The sequence below is a fragment of the Phoenix dactylifera genome, chromosome 11 (genome assembly GCF_009389715.1).
Source record: "Phoenix dactylifera cultivar Barhee BC4 chromosome 11, palm_55x_up_171113_PBpolish2nd_filt_p, whole genome shotgun sequence".
In the NCBI taxonomy this organism is placed as follows: Eukaryota; Viridiplantae; Streptophyta; class Magnoliopsida; order Arecales; family Arecaceae; genus Phoenix; species Phoenix dactylifera.
This window is the reverse complement of record NC_052402.1, coordinates 2,170,737-2,184,418: the sequence shown is the minus strand read 5'-3', so window position 1 is coordinate 2,184,418 and position 13,682 is coordinate 2,170,737. Positions and strand designations below refer to the sequence as shown.

At 41.7% G+C, this 13,682-nt stretch overlaps 1 protein-coding gene across 1 annotated transcript; it reads right to left on the bottom strand.

Annotated features, from left to right (window-relative positions):
- Positions 1–7,822: 7,822 nt before the first annotated feature.
- Positions 7,823–11,251, bottom strand: LOC103719199 (dof zinc finger protein DOF3.1-like). Its single transcript, XM_008808328.4, has 2 exons — positions 10,873–11,251; positions 7,823–10,408 (listed from the first exon to the last, which is right to left on the bottom strand). The coding sequence occupies exon 2, from the start codon at positions 10,344–10,346 to the stop codon at positions 9,666–9,668; it is 681 nt and encodes a 226-aa protein (XP_008806550.2). The 5' UTR covers positions 10,347–10,408; positions 10,873–11,251; the 3' UTR covers positions 7,823–9,665.
- Positions 11,252–13,682: the final 2,431 nt, after the last annotated feature.

Here is a 13,682-nt window from a genome sequence, read left to right as displayed (position 1 = left end):
ATTTGGAAGCTCCTACCTTCGAGTTTTTTCAAGATCAACTTCGATGGGTCAGTCCTGGATGGTGGCACAAGGAGAGGTGCGGGTTTTATTATTCGGGACTCGTCTGCTAGAATTGTGGCTATTGGGGGCAGTCACTTATTGACACCTCGAATCCGAGTGCGGAGCTGAGGGCTGCTTGGGCGGGTCTTCGCCATGCGCGGTGTGTGTTACAGGCCAGGTCCATCATCCTGAAGGGTGATTCAGCCACCGTTATTAGTTGGATCTGGTGAGGTTCGAGGGGTAACGGTTATGACCATCCATAGCTCCGAGACATTTGGGTGATGGTGAGGGTTAGAGGGGTCTTTCAGGCCAAGCATATATACCGTGAAGCCAATGGTGCTGCGGATTGGATGGCTGCGTATGTAGCTTGTCACTCCGGAGGCACCCTGTGAACCGAAAATGGGTAGGTGCTTTTGGTTCTTCGAGATATCCTATTTTTTGACCTCATTGGGTGTATCCATACCCGTCAGGTATGATCCACCCGCCCTAGCAAAAAAAAAAAAAAAATAGAAAAAAGAAAAAAAGAAACCTCTAGAGATGCTTTATCCCATCGTCCAGCATTCTCCTGTGACATGTCGAACATTGGCACACAGCCTTAGCACTTAACAGAGTCGGTTCAAACGTGACAACTAGCTCTAATGTGTAAGCCATCTTTTGGTGGCTGAGGTATGCAATTGTAGCTACGAGTGTCGAGGATCCATAAAGGTCCTGGTTTTTGAATATTCGAGGCATGACCTCGATGGGTGGCCAATATCGTTATGAATTAAAATTTCCATTGGTGTGGCAACATTGCAAAATTTTGGATGGAGCTGAGATATGATTCTGCGATCTGCTGATTCTATAGGATTCTAAGTCATCAAAACTTGGGAATGTTATCTGATCTAACAAAGTCAATATTCATTATTATAATATTTCTTCATAAAATTTTGAAAAAGAGATTCTTGGCGTGCTTCCAAGCTCTCGATGTAACTTAGCACAAAAGTCTGCTTTCCAATTCTAACGGCAAATAACACCTGCAACAACTTCCATGGAACTCTGCCAATGCGACCTATTACATAAAAGCAGCACTTTGCATCAACTTAAATGATAGCAGTGCGGGTTTTGTGATACGGGATCCGCACTCCAGAGTGGTGGCAGCAGGAGGCTGTCAGGTTTTCGGTACGTCGGTGCCCGGGGCAGAGCTACGAGCTGCCTGGGCGGGTCTTCGTTATGCGAGGCAGGTACTGCAGGCTGACGCGATTGTCTTGGAGGGCGACTCCGCCACAGTTATTAGTTGGATCCAGGAGGAGCTGAGGGGTGAGGGCTCAGACCATCCCTTGGTTCGGGATATAGGGACGATGTGTGGGGTTGGGGTGGCCATCCAGGCCAAACATGTATTCAGAGAAGCTAATGGGGCAGCCGACTGGGTGGCTGCCTTCGCAGCTCATCATTCAGAGTACACTTTTTGGGTGGGGGAGGGGGAGCTGCCACTGGCTCTTCGTGAGTTAGTCTTTTTTGACTTTATTGGGTGTATTCACACACGTACTGTATGAAAACCCGTTTTTAGCAAAAAAACAAACAAAAAAAAAAAGATAGCAGCCATAACAACTCTTTAAAATCACTATTATATTTCAAGGAAATTGATACGGCTTTTTTGATAGAAAAAAGAAATTGCTATCTTCACCGGGCATACCTATATTTCTTATAAGCAAGAAACTGTGCTTCGGCCAATATATATTTGGAGCCATGCATGTGTCTGGAAGAGAGTATACGTTTCTTCAAGATAAAAGGAAACATATATCTTTTCAGATCAAATGGAATCATAATGTGCGATATAAATCCTATTCCCTCGCCTAAGGTCTAGATTCTCAAGGTTGAGAAGTAACCTAAACTTTCCCCCAAGAGAACTAAGAGAGCCGGCATTATTGGATAACAACAAACCTAAGCCGGCATTATTGGGTAACAACCTACGACCGAGTAAATCTAAAGGGCCTATGTGTAGTGTAGGTGGAAACTATCGAGATCCTGCATGAACCATACTTAACCCTCTCATATCACGGGCACTATGTATGTTGGACGTAGGCCAAGCAACCCTAGGAGGAAGGGCTTGATGTGGTTCACGTCTTGCACTGACCTACATGCATATATGTGGGTCTCATACTCTCATGGTCCTCTTCTAAGCTAGCAAACATCATCATAACCAATAATTCCTTAATTAAGACACCAAATTGGTTACATCAGGTCACAAATACAATTATGCGCTCGCAATCATACGCTAATGTGGGCAAAGTTGGATGACCCAAATGTCTTGATTGTTGCTTGCTATGCATCAATACCATTTTTAATTACTCACCAGTCATTAGGCTACAGTGTATCTAAACCAAGCTACATTTGAGAACTAAATACAGTGGATTAATTTGGGATAGCACCTTTGGTGCCTAGATGGATTTGTTGACTTAGGTGCATGTATCACACCGAAAAATGACAAGGAAGCATAGAAATGAAAAGGAAGAGGAGGAGGAGAGGGAAGAAAAGGAAAAAGAAGGGGAGGCGAGAAAAGAGAGGAAGAAGGAGAAGAAGAACAGGGGAAATTCAATATTAATTCTCAAAATCTCAATAATGCAGAACTTAGGTTCTCAATTGCATATCAGTGCGTTACTTATTGTTTGTGTAACAATCCAGAACCTTATCCAAAATGGCTAGCCGGCAGGTATTATTTGGGTTCCTTGATTCTGTATAAATACTTAAGATCTACTCAGCAAATAACCGATGTGGGACTAAATACACGCCCGCACGAGTCCTTATATACTTTCTCCATTTAAGTCCCGACATCCTCGTCAGGCTAAGGGTTCAAATCCATTCAAATCTAATCACAAACACCACAATCGGCCCGTGGTCAGCCCCAATGGATTTGTGCTGCAGTGTTCCATAGTCCACATAGGTTATAGGCTGGGTCTGCTCTGATACCATTGGTAACAACTCAGAACCTCACCCAAATTGGCTAGTCGGAAGGTATTATTAGGGTTATTTGATCATGTATAAATACTCAAGATCTACCCAACAAATAACCGATGTGGGACTGAACATACGCCCGCACAAGCTCTTACAATTCATATAAAAAATATGTATAAATGAACCATGCCTCAAAATTAGTGCTAGAAAACTTTATTTGTGGAGGTGTGCCCACTCATATGTGGAGCATTCTAGGCCTTTCTAGCTAGTTGCCTAGAAAAATATAAATGTGGGTTCACAATTCAACTTCCACACTTGACCATCCTGCTGTATGAATTGCTCTCCCAGTCAAATTTGTGATGTTTAACAGAAGTCACACCAAACCTACTTTCCTTGCTAACATCAGAAGAGCATTGTTATTATATCTAGTTATAAACCACCAAACATGGGATTGCTCCAACGCTCGGCAAGGTGCTACTTGGCAAAGTTGATAACCGCATGACTACAATTACTCATGGATATTAAAGTCCAATGCAGGCCTCTGAGCAAATGATGGTGAGTGCTCCAAGAACTGTCCTGGATGGGGAGAATGATGGGCTTCCTGCTACTTAAAAGGCTGTCTATGTTGGGCAATCTTTGACATACATCATCCATCCTAGGCTCCTAGCTCTCAAAAATGATATCTATTCGGCTTGTTTCGAGACCCTACTTTGCTCAAATTTCAGCCAAGATCATGGTCATCAACTATTGTTCTGAGCTCAATTATGATTTTTTTTTAAAAAAAATCATTCTTGAAAGTATGACCGTTCTTTTTCTAGTAAATATGATAATAAGTCAAATAGTCGGTATTCAAACACAACTTCTACGGAATTGAATGTTAGGTAGCTTTCTTTCTTTAAAAAGTGGCTCGGCTCACCCTAACTGAACTTTATATATATTTTGAGAAAAAATTTCAATCTAAGGGCTCCATGGTAGAAGAATAAGGAAGGTCAGAAAAGCAAGCAGTGAGAGAGCGGTAAGAAACGGTAATAGTCAGCTGGCGGTTCAATTTGGCTGAATTTACCAATCACCAACTTTACAAGTTGTTGCAAGTGTTTATGTTTTTTTTTTTTTTCAATGAAAAAGATGGGTGCTATTCGGTTGAGGACATATATTGGAATGAAGTTGAGATTTGATTTACTTGGCACCTAGGAATTTTACTAATTGAACTAGTTGGCACTCTTAGCTGCTACTACTACATGATGAGGTAATTAAAAATCCAAGTTAGAACACTGGTAAAGTTGTCTAGCAGCTGTACTGAAATTCACCGATTGCACCCACCGTGTCCATGTTGATAAATTTTATGGATCCTCCAATATCCTTAAAATTTCTCAAAAGAGGAAGGAGAAATTTTTACAAGGTAATTACTTTGTGACAGATCCAGCTTACTCCAAGGGACATCCGGGCCCATACATGCAAGAATGTCTCAGGACCGGTAATGCTTAAAATTTAAATAACAACGCATTGTTAGATAAAATTATCGCTCATTTTATCAGTAACTACAAGGTTTTTTAGCAATGATATGGCATAACAAATTTCACGCACGAGAACAAGTTATATTTTTAATTGACATGCTAAAATAGTAAGAAAAAAATGTTAATATTACATTGAGACTTCATAGATCCCTCAATCCACACCTACCTTGAGGTTATGCAGAACAAAGTATTTAAAATCTTTTGAGTAGTTTCATAAAACACACTAGTTTGTGGAATCATCAATCAAGTTGATTATATAGTGCAACATAGTTAAAAAAAGGCAGTTCGCTGGACGAGACTCTCGCTATTGTAAGATTTAGAAGGGGCGAGATATCTCATACAGAGAAACTAATACTGTATTTTTTAACCTGCAACCTCTCGATCACAATGGAGCAACTTTAGTATTACAGACGGCTCACCCTCTTATATAAAGCAACATAGGCTAGCCCGACATAATATCTGACCTGGTTTATGATGTGATGATGACATGTGCTTTGAATGCATTCATGACCCATGATGCATAAACCATATTTGTTGAGATTCTGAGCCATGAAGGGTGTGCACAGCCCTAGGCTTTGCCTCTCGTTGTGGAGAAGGGCTGAAATGCGTGTCTGCATGATGATGCTAGGCTACCCACCCACACATAAAAGAACGTTGGAATTCTCTGTTTTTTTTTTTGACTTTACGTGCTGCACTTATATCGCTTGAATCGCTGTTGTAAAAATAAAAATAAAAATAAAAATAAAATAATAATTAAAAACAAAACAAAACAAAACAAAACACGATGGGATTGAAAACTCTCGTGGGCCATGGATCAAAATCATGATTGCATCACATCCAAGAAAAAAAAATGCTGGTTTTGTCCGTGCTGCCCGACAGAAATAAATTTTAACAATGATGCCGGGCCACCACGAAAGAAAACCTTCCCTCGAATACCTTACAATTTATTCATGGACATAGGTTATGTAGCATACGGAATTTTCCAAAATTTTGTATAGTTTCTGTTTCCTATATATTTTTCCCCTTCTCGCCATCTATAAAACTAAAAACTTTTTAATGACGAGAGGCTATTCTTTGGATTTTCCAACCTGGAAATTCAAACAGCAGGACTCACGTTCAACCCTCTAACCTTTGTATCTTATTAGAACACATCCACTCCTCGTGATAATATAATTCGAAGGGTTCATTTAATTAACATTCCCAAAGAATAAATATTAGACTCAGGTCATAACTTAACCTTAGATCTTATGTCATCTTTAATTACTATATAGAATGAAACATATAGAGTTGACCTTCCATTGTTTCTTTGCGAGCTTGAGGGTAAAGAAAAAAAAAAACAGAAGAAGGAGAAGAGGGGGATCATATCTAGAAATTTTGACAGCTTAGGGAAGGAATTGAAAAAAAAAAAAGAAGAAGATACTCAGTGTCGCATGAAACTGCACCTTGACTGATTCCGTTCTCTCCCGTCTAACTCCACGTATGTTGCATGCGCCAAAACTACCACCTTGTAGTATATCCCCCAACCCCTTGCTGTTTTCCTTGGTCTCGAACACGAAAAATGCACCTAAATCCAATCTTGGGGCCATCGATAACCTGGCTTGCATCTGAGACACTTGGGAACGAGCCAGGAGACGCCAAAACATTGCCATGCATTGGATTGCCTTCTCTTACTTCTCGTACGTCTGCAAGACGACATGCACCGAGAGACACGGCGCCGGCACTCCTCACCTAACCGGCTATCAAACCCTCATCCCTTTGACGACGAGAGGCGTTCCTTCCTTTGTTCTTACCGTGTTTTTTTTCTTTTTATCCTATGAAAAGAAGGGTTAGGTTCTCTTCGATTTCGTTGAATAGGTGAAACTGATGCGGATAGGGATGGCAACGGTGGGATGTGGATTGAATCTGCCAATTCTCATTCCTCTCCCGCAATTAAAAATTCCAAACCTATGCCTGCCCTCTACCCATCTCGGATCGGATGGGATCGGATCGGGTAAAGCAGATGGTGCGGGTCGGATAAGATGGACAAGACGAGTTAGGTTGGATTGGGTCGGATAAAAAATTTATCGTGCAAATATTTTAAAATAATTGTGACTTTAGAAGGGAGAATTTAGATTAAGGTTATATCTGGTTAGATTCGAGTTAGGACGTACCATTATTCATATCCGACTTGAACCCGCTTCAGTTATTTTTATCTAGAATATATACGCAATCTAGGATTCAAACGGGTCAGATAAAACCTGCCCCATTCAAATTAGGTCAAATTAGATAGCCAGTGGGTCGGCTATAATTACCACCTTTAGTTGCAGCATACTAGCCTTCATTTCTACTTGCCCAAAAAAAGTTTAATGGATGCAGGAAAAATGAGTAGCATTTGTCACATTATTTTTTTTTAAAAAAAATAGAGGACAATATTATTATTATTATTTCCCAACCACCACCACCACCCCCCCAAGCAGTGCAGGCACCATGAGTTGAGGCTCCAAATCCAAATCCAGACAAACACATCTTTTTTATTTTTTATTAATCCATTAAAGATCAAAAAGTACATAGGAATAAAAGAGAATAAATAAGAAACTACAGAAATAACGAGAGAGAAAAAAAGTAGGAAAATGAGAATAAAGAGGGAACTAAGAAGAGGTGGGGAATAAAAGTAAATGACAAGGAGGCCACCCTCCAAAAAGCGCAGAACCATTCTTATGCAAAATATATTCATCAAATTCTTCTTTCTTGCCAACTTCTCCCACAAATAGCTTACACAAGTTGGTCTCAACTTTTTCTGAAGCATTTCTTGACCCTCTTCGATCCCCATACAGATATTAACAGCAAATCATGAATGCTTGCTAAAAGAGCAATTAACATGCAAATAAGAACCCGTTTCAGCTTCAATACCAGACAAGGAGCATTGACTGCCCAAACCTCTTCTGCAGAGTACATCGCCAGTATGAATGAAATTTTTGATTACCAACCGCACCAAAACTTTATATTTTTCCGAGAAATAATTTTCAAAGTTCTTGGATTAAGAGACGAAGTAGACTAAACTCTGATAAAACAGAACTGACACAGAGATCGAGACAATAGTGTGAACTTACAATTGCATGCATCGAAAATGAGATTTACCGAACCTATGGAAGTACAATAACTAACAAAACCTAATCCAAACTCGACCATGCTGCTAGATTTCTATTGAAAGAATTGAGAGGTATAATAAGTTAATTAAATGTCATGGTTGATCCCATTGTTAAGAGAGGGTCCTACAAAAAATATTAGCTCCAGTATCATTAGAAGATGACAATTTTGGGGTCTTCAAATTATCAATTCTTGTTTTTGCTGAAGCCGAGAATAGCTCGTTTCCTGTTGCACCAACCCACCAAAAGTTGCTCGTTTGGCAGCTTACAGACACTAAGCATCCATCGCCTTAGCATAACATCGTATTCCCAACAGTTCAAAAGATTATCCCATCACATCAAATCTATGCTGCTGGTGATCGGATAATAAAATATCCTCGCTTCATTTCCATCAAAAAAATTTCTATTATGGATTCAAGAATATAAGATGACATAACATCAAATGCAAACCTCCATGCCACTGACTCACCGAAAGGATGGGAGACCACCACAGCAATCTCACAGAGGTACATTAACCTCCACAGAGGCCACCAAAGAGTGCATGGAATATGAGAGAGAAATGACTAGTGAAGGAACCATGATATCTAATTATATAGTTCAGAGAACATACGCCAGAAACATCATACCATACTGAAATGATGGAATGCGAGGTGGAATTGCATCCACTAGTCCATAATCCCAACAACTATAACCACTTCATGGAATATTATCCAACTTAAATACCCCAAAATCAAGATAACAACTGTGACCATTCATACAACATACAAAGAACAAAGAATACGAATATGAGAGAAATGCCAAGTGAAGGAACATTGATATCTAATTATATAGTTCAGAGAACATAGGCCAGAAACATCATACCATATTGAAATGATGGAATGCGAGGTGGAATTGCATCCACTAGCCCATAATCCCAACAACTATAACGACTTCACGGAATATTATCCAACTTAAATACCCTAAAACCAAGATAACAACTGTGACCATTCATACAACATACAAAGAACAAAGAATACTTATCAAATTAAAAGGGAATGAGAAGATGGAACTTATACTGCATCCCACTAATATCACCAACCCCAACAACTTACCATCAATAGAATAAGGGAACCTTTGGCGTTCTAACATCCACATGCTTGCATTAATTCCATTCAAGCATCAAATCCCTATCACCACCCACATTCTCCTCCAAAAGGGTAATTAAAGGGATAAAGAATTAAAAAAAGGAATCCCAGACCAGGCAGAAAGACCAAATAATGGCAAAGTTATTATAAAAATAAAAAGATTACCTTCTAAGAAAATGTCGCTCAAAAGAAAACTCCAAAGAAAATCTACTAAGCTCCTTTACTCATGATCATATTGACATGATGATGCATCCCATTTTATTAATATTTCCAGAAACTTGTCATTAAATTAATGGAACCATTAACCTTCTAAGTTCGGACATGCTTGCGCTAATACTTTATTCAATTATCGATCTACAACACCATCAACGTTCTCCTCCAAAAGAGAGCACTTGTTACGAGATATGGCACAAGCAAGCAGTCAGAGAACCAACAAGCCCCCTGAACTCCTAATAATAAAAAAACAACCAATCATGCAATCCACTTATCAATATTCCAACAAAAAAAAAACATTAATAAAACCTATAATTTTTTGACATCCACACGCTTACATCAAGTCTCACTCAATCACCAAACCACCAACCATCAACCGCATTCTCCTCCAAAAGATCAAAAAGAACCAGAGGAAATTGTGGCACAAAAGAACTCTAATAAAACCAATAAGCTTCTTGACTCACCATGTTTCAATCATGCAAAGAAGCCAAAGCCCAAAAGAAATCTAAGAAATTTTTCAAACCCAAATGACTAACTATATATCGATCTGTACGCGATTAATTACCTATATAACTAAACATATACCAGAGTTTTTGAGAGCAGTTCCACAGAACGATATAAAAAGCCCTGGAAACGAGAAAGGAGGAAAACATAACAGAGAAAAGAAGAGAGTTTTTGTCTTTCTCTTTGCTCTAAAATTCTGTTTTTTTTTTTCTTGATCACTGGAAGCCCGAACCTGGAGTATAGATGCGGAGATCGGGCCAGCCATTAGCCCAGCCGCTGGAATCCCCCAAGAAATCCTCCAGCGCCGCCGAGTTCTCATTGCCGTTGCTATCGCTGGAGCTCTGCAGCTGATCCATCCCACCCTCGATCGAACTGTTCAGAGTACCGGAACGAGGCAGCCTAGCGGTGGCGCCGCCGGGCGCGCCGGAGAAGAAGGCCTCCGGAAGGTTTCCGAAGCCTCCGCTGGAGGCGAGCAGCGAGCTGAAGCTCCCGGTGATGTCGAGCAGCCGGTCGTCGGGGTCGGTGGCTGGCGGATAGAGGACGGAAAAAGGCTCCGGCTTTGGTAGATGATCGGAGGATGGAGGTGGCGGCGGGGAGGAGGTGGAGGGACGTTTGGAGGCGGTGGCACCGCCGGTGGCGGAGGCGGCGGAGCGCTTGGAGTTCTTGCGGGTACCGCCACCGACAGGGATGTTGCGGAGGGCTCCGCCCTTGGTCCAGTAGCGGCGGCAGTCCTTGCAGAAGTGGCGGGGCTGGGAGAGGTTGTAGTTGTTGTAGTAGCAGAACTTGGTGTTCGTGGAGTCGCATCGGGGGCACTTGAGGTGCTGCTCCGGATCCGGGAACGGGGGCTTCGCCGCCCCCTGGACAGCTCCGGCCGCCTCCGTCGACGGGCCCTGCATCGCTTCTTGGGGCGAAGCTCCTCGATGTGCTCCTCCAGGTAATGTGATCGTAAAAATTGGATCTGTATATCAATTCTCCTGGTTTCAAGATCGGATTTTTTTTCCTTTGCTGTTTTCGGTTGTGAATTTTCAGAGAACCAAGCTTTTTCAGCTTCCAAAACACCACCTTTAATTAAAAACGAGGATTTTTCTGTATTTTTTTTATCCCTTCAGAGGTCGAAGAAAAATGAGATGTTTTCGGTAAAAAGAAATGGACTCTGCATCTTCTAAACGAAAAGCAAGAAATAAAACAAGAGATCGAACGTTTTGGTTTATATGGTTTCAGAAAGATGGACAGAAACCAGATATTTCCTTCAAAAGAGAAGGGAAAACTGTGGATACCTTCGATCCGTCAAATGGAACCTCGACATGTCTCCAAAAGACACAGAAGTTATTGGAATACTTCAGATTTCAACTAAGAACTCAAAAGCTATCACATGCATCAACCTATATACACTAACAATGCATGAAGAAAAGCATAACTCACTCTTCGATTTCCACACCAGCTAAAGATCGAAGGAGAAGATATACAGATGAAGAGCAGAAGATATAGATATATATCTCTTCAAATCTCAAATTTTGGTGCCGGTGTTGGTGATCTTAAGGACTGAAAGCAGGCAAAGAGAGAAGAAGAGCCGAGCCCGAGCTACCCTTCCTTGCTTCCTCTCTTTTCAAAGCTCTCCAAGTCGCCGTATCCGCACTCTATTCCTTACTTCGCTTCTCCTGTGACGTTGCCACACAGTTTGTCTGTTTCTGGTAACTCTGGGGACGGAGTCGGTTCGTGGGAGGCGCCGCGGGTTTGTGGGGTCGCGTTGGGTTCGCTTCACGCTTCCCAAGACAAAATCCCAAGAAGATCTCTCTGATGGAGAAACATCAATTGGTGTCGGTCCCACACAAGCTCGATCTTCTGCCGCTAGAGGAGCATCGAACGGACTGTGCTGTCTCACGCGCTTTGGTGAAGTCTGGAAACTGGGACGCGGTCGCGGTCTTTTTTTTTTTTTTTTTTTAATTGCTCCATGCGGCTGCGGTAGTGCGGTCGCCATGACGCGATTGCCGTTGGTAGCGCCCGTATTAAGGTTTTTGAGGAATTTGAACGGCAAACAATGTTTAAGAGATTCTTTTAGCTTTTTATTTAAATAATCACTATAAGATTTATGCATTTTAAATCTCCTTGATGGCTAGAGGCTAATTTTAAACAGGGATAAATCAGCTCAAATTATTTTTTTATTCACTCTACGTTGCTGCTTCATGATATCCAGTGGTGTGGTGGACAACTGCGGCTCCATCAGAGTTATTTATATTTTTTCGAGGAGAATACAATAGTTGACTGGATGGTCTTCTTTCGTAGCAAATTTTTTTGGATAAATCACATAAATATTTTCTAATTTTTTGGCCGGCTTTTTTTTAAATTTTATTGGCTATAAAGCAGTTGTACCAAAAAAATAAAAATAATATTTATATTTAATTTTCTAATATATATATATATAAGGCATTCAATATATTGCATCTACTAATTAAAATTCAGCTTATTCGTAACGAGAAGAGGGAGAACATATCATTATCTAATTTATTATTAATTTTTTTTATGCAAGTAAATTGTCAATGAGCTTTTAAGTCGCTATTTAGGGTACGTACCGAAAAGAGTTTGATAAAAATAGGTGGTTTATGTTTAAGGTCAATTGCGTGGGCTCTGAAGGCGATCGTACGAGGGCGCGGCAGAGTTCGCGTGCAGGTGAAGCAAACACGGGCAGAAGTCTGCGGCCAGGGGCGATTCGTGGCAGCGATTCTCTGCCGTCCGTCCTGCAACGGGCGTCCACCTCGCTCGCTTCTCGTAACGCTCGCGGGTCCACCGTCAACGCCCCCAACGTTGTCCCCGTCTCGGAATCACACGTATCCTACGATCGCCTGCTCCCTGTACGGTTTCCCTCAGCCATCTTATCGCCACCTTCGACGAAATCTCGCGCAGCTTGACTTCTGCTTCGACCTCCAATTCAGACAGCAGATTGGGACCGAGAATCCAGACAGTTGAACCGCGCGCCACCGCATCCTCGGCGGTGCGAGTTTTGTTATTAGAATCCTTCCAAGACTAATTGGGTGGGCCTTCATCAAGTCCTGTTCTCAAGAAAGACTCGCCCAGATATTTGATTTTTCAAGCCAAACATGCATTTCGTAGAGCAACGGAGCTGCGAATTAGGTGGTTACTTATATAGCCAGTCATTCCGGCAGCATCATATGAGATGATAATGAGAAGTTGCCATTAGCACTCTAAAATATTTTATTTTTTAACTTTATTGAATGCATTCATACCGGAAGGATAGGGTCCTCAGAAAAAAAAAAAAAAAAAAAGCTAAAAAAATACTGCACAAGAGCATTGCTCCATAGCACTGCTAGTAAAAAATTGCGAGCTCTAGGTGGCTACTTTTTTTTTTGCTGCTTATTATTTTAAAAATTTTATAAAAAAATAAAAAAGTTTGTTGGAACTTTTTAATAAATTATTAATTTTTAGTTTTATTGGGAGCATTTATATCCGTTACGTATATAAGCTGTTAAAAAAAAAGAAAAAAACGGTGCACGACTATCCTGCGGGTGCCATACGGGGAATTCAGCGGCACATCGGGAAGCCGCGATTCAAACGTAACGGACTGGAGAGACAGAGTGGGGCCCAGCGTGCGGGGTCGGGGGGACGATGGACGTCGGGTCCCATCGCGTCCATTTTCTGGGGACCGGGCCCCACGTAAGCGTGGGTTCTCGGGGGAATGTTCGGGTCCGTTCGTATTTTTTAAATATTCCGATAATATAATAGGAGATTTATTCTTCAATGGTCGTGTTAGTTGGATATGTCAACGACAAATTTAACCATTTTGGTGGATTTGGTTCTTTTCAGGGTCTCTTTCTTCGGGTGGACGTAGCTGGCTGCAATACTCAAAAAAGGAAATGGGAAACGGAGAAGAATTTGTGGCGTGGGCGACGCAGGGGATTTGGGATGGTGAGAGAGACGGTAGAGGGTTGAGTGGTGGTGTGAATGGTAAAAATAGTTGGGATGGGCGACGCACCACCCACGAATTTCGCAACGATGGAAGTCGCTGCGTGGGAACTCGGACGTACCAACTAACACCGCAACCAGCTATGATGATGGCCGGTGATGTTTGCGGGTCCACGGCAGGGTCCCAGGAGAGTGGGGCCTACGCCATCGTTTTAGGTAACGGCCGTCGGCTAATTCTTTTCCACGGCCGTGTGTTGCACGCACCACCGAAACGATGGCACCAGGAAAACGGAGCTTTGGTTTTACCTTAGTGG

What these genes read in the sequence shown, in the direction of transcription:
- LOC103719199 (XM_008808328.4), bottom strand. Translation starts at nt 10,346, where the DNA reads ATGCAGGGCCCGTCGACGGAGGCGGCCGGAGCTGTCCAGGGGGCGGCG.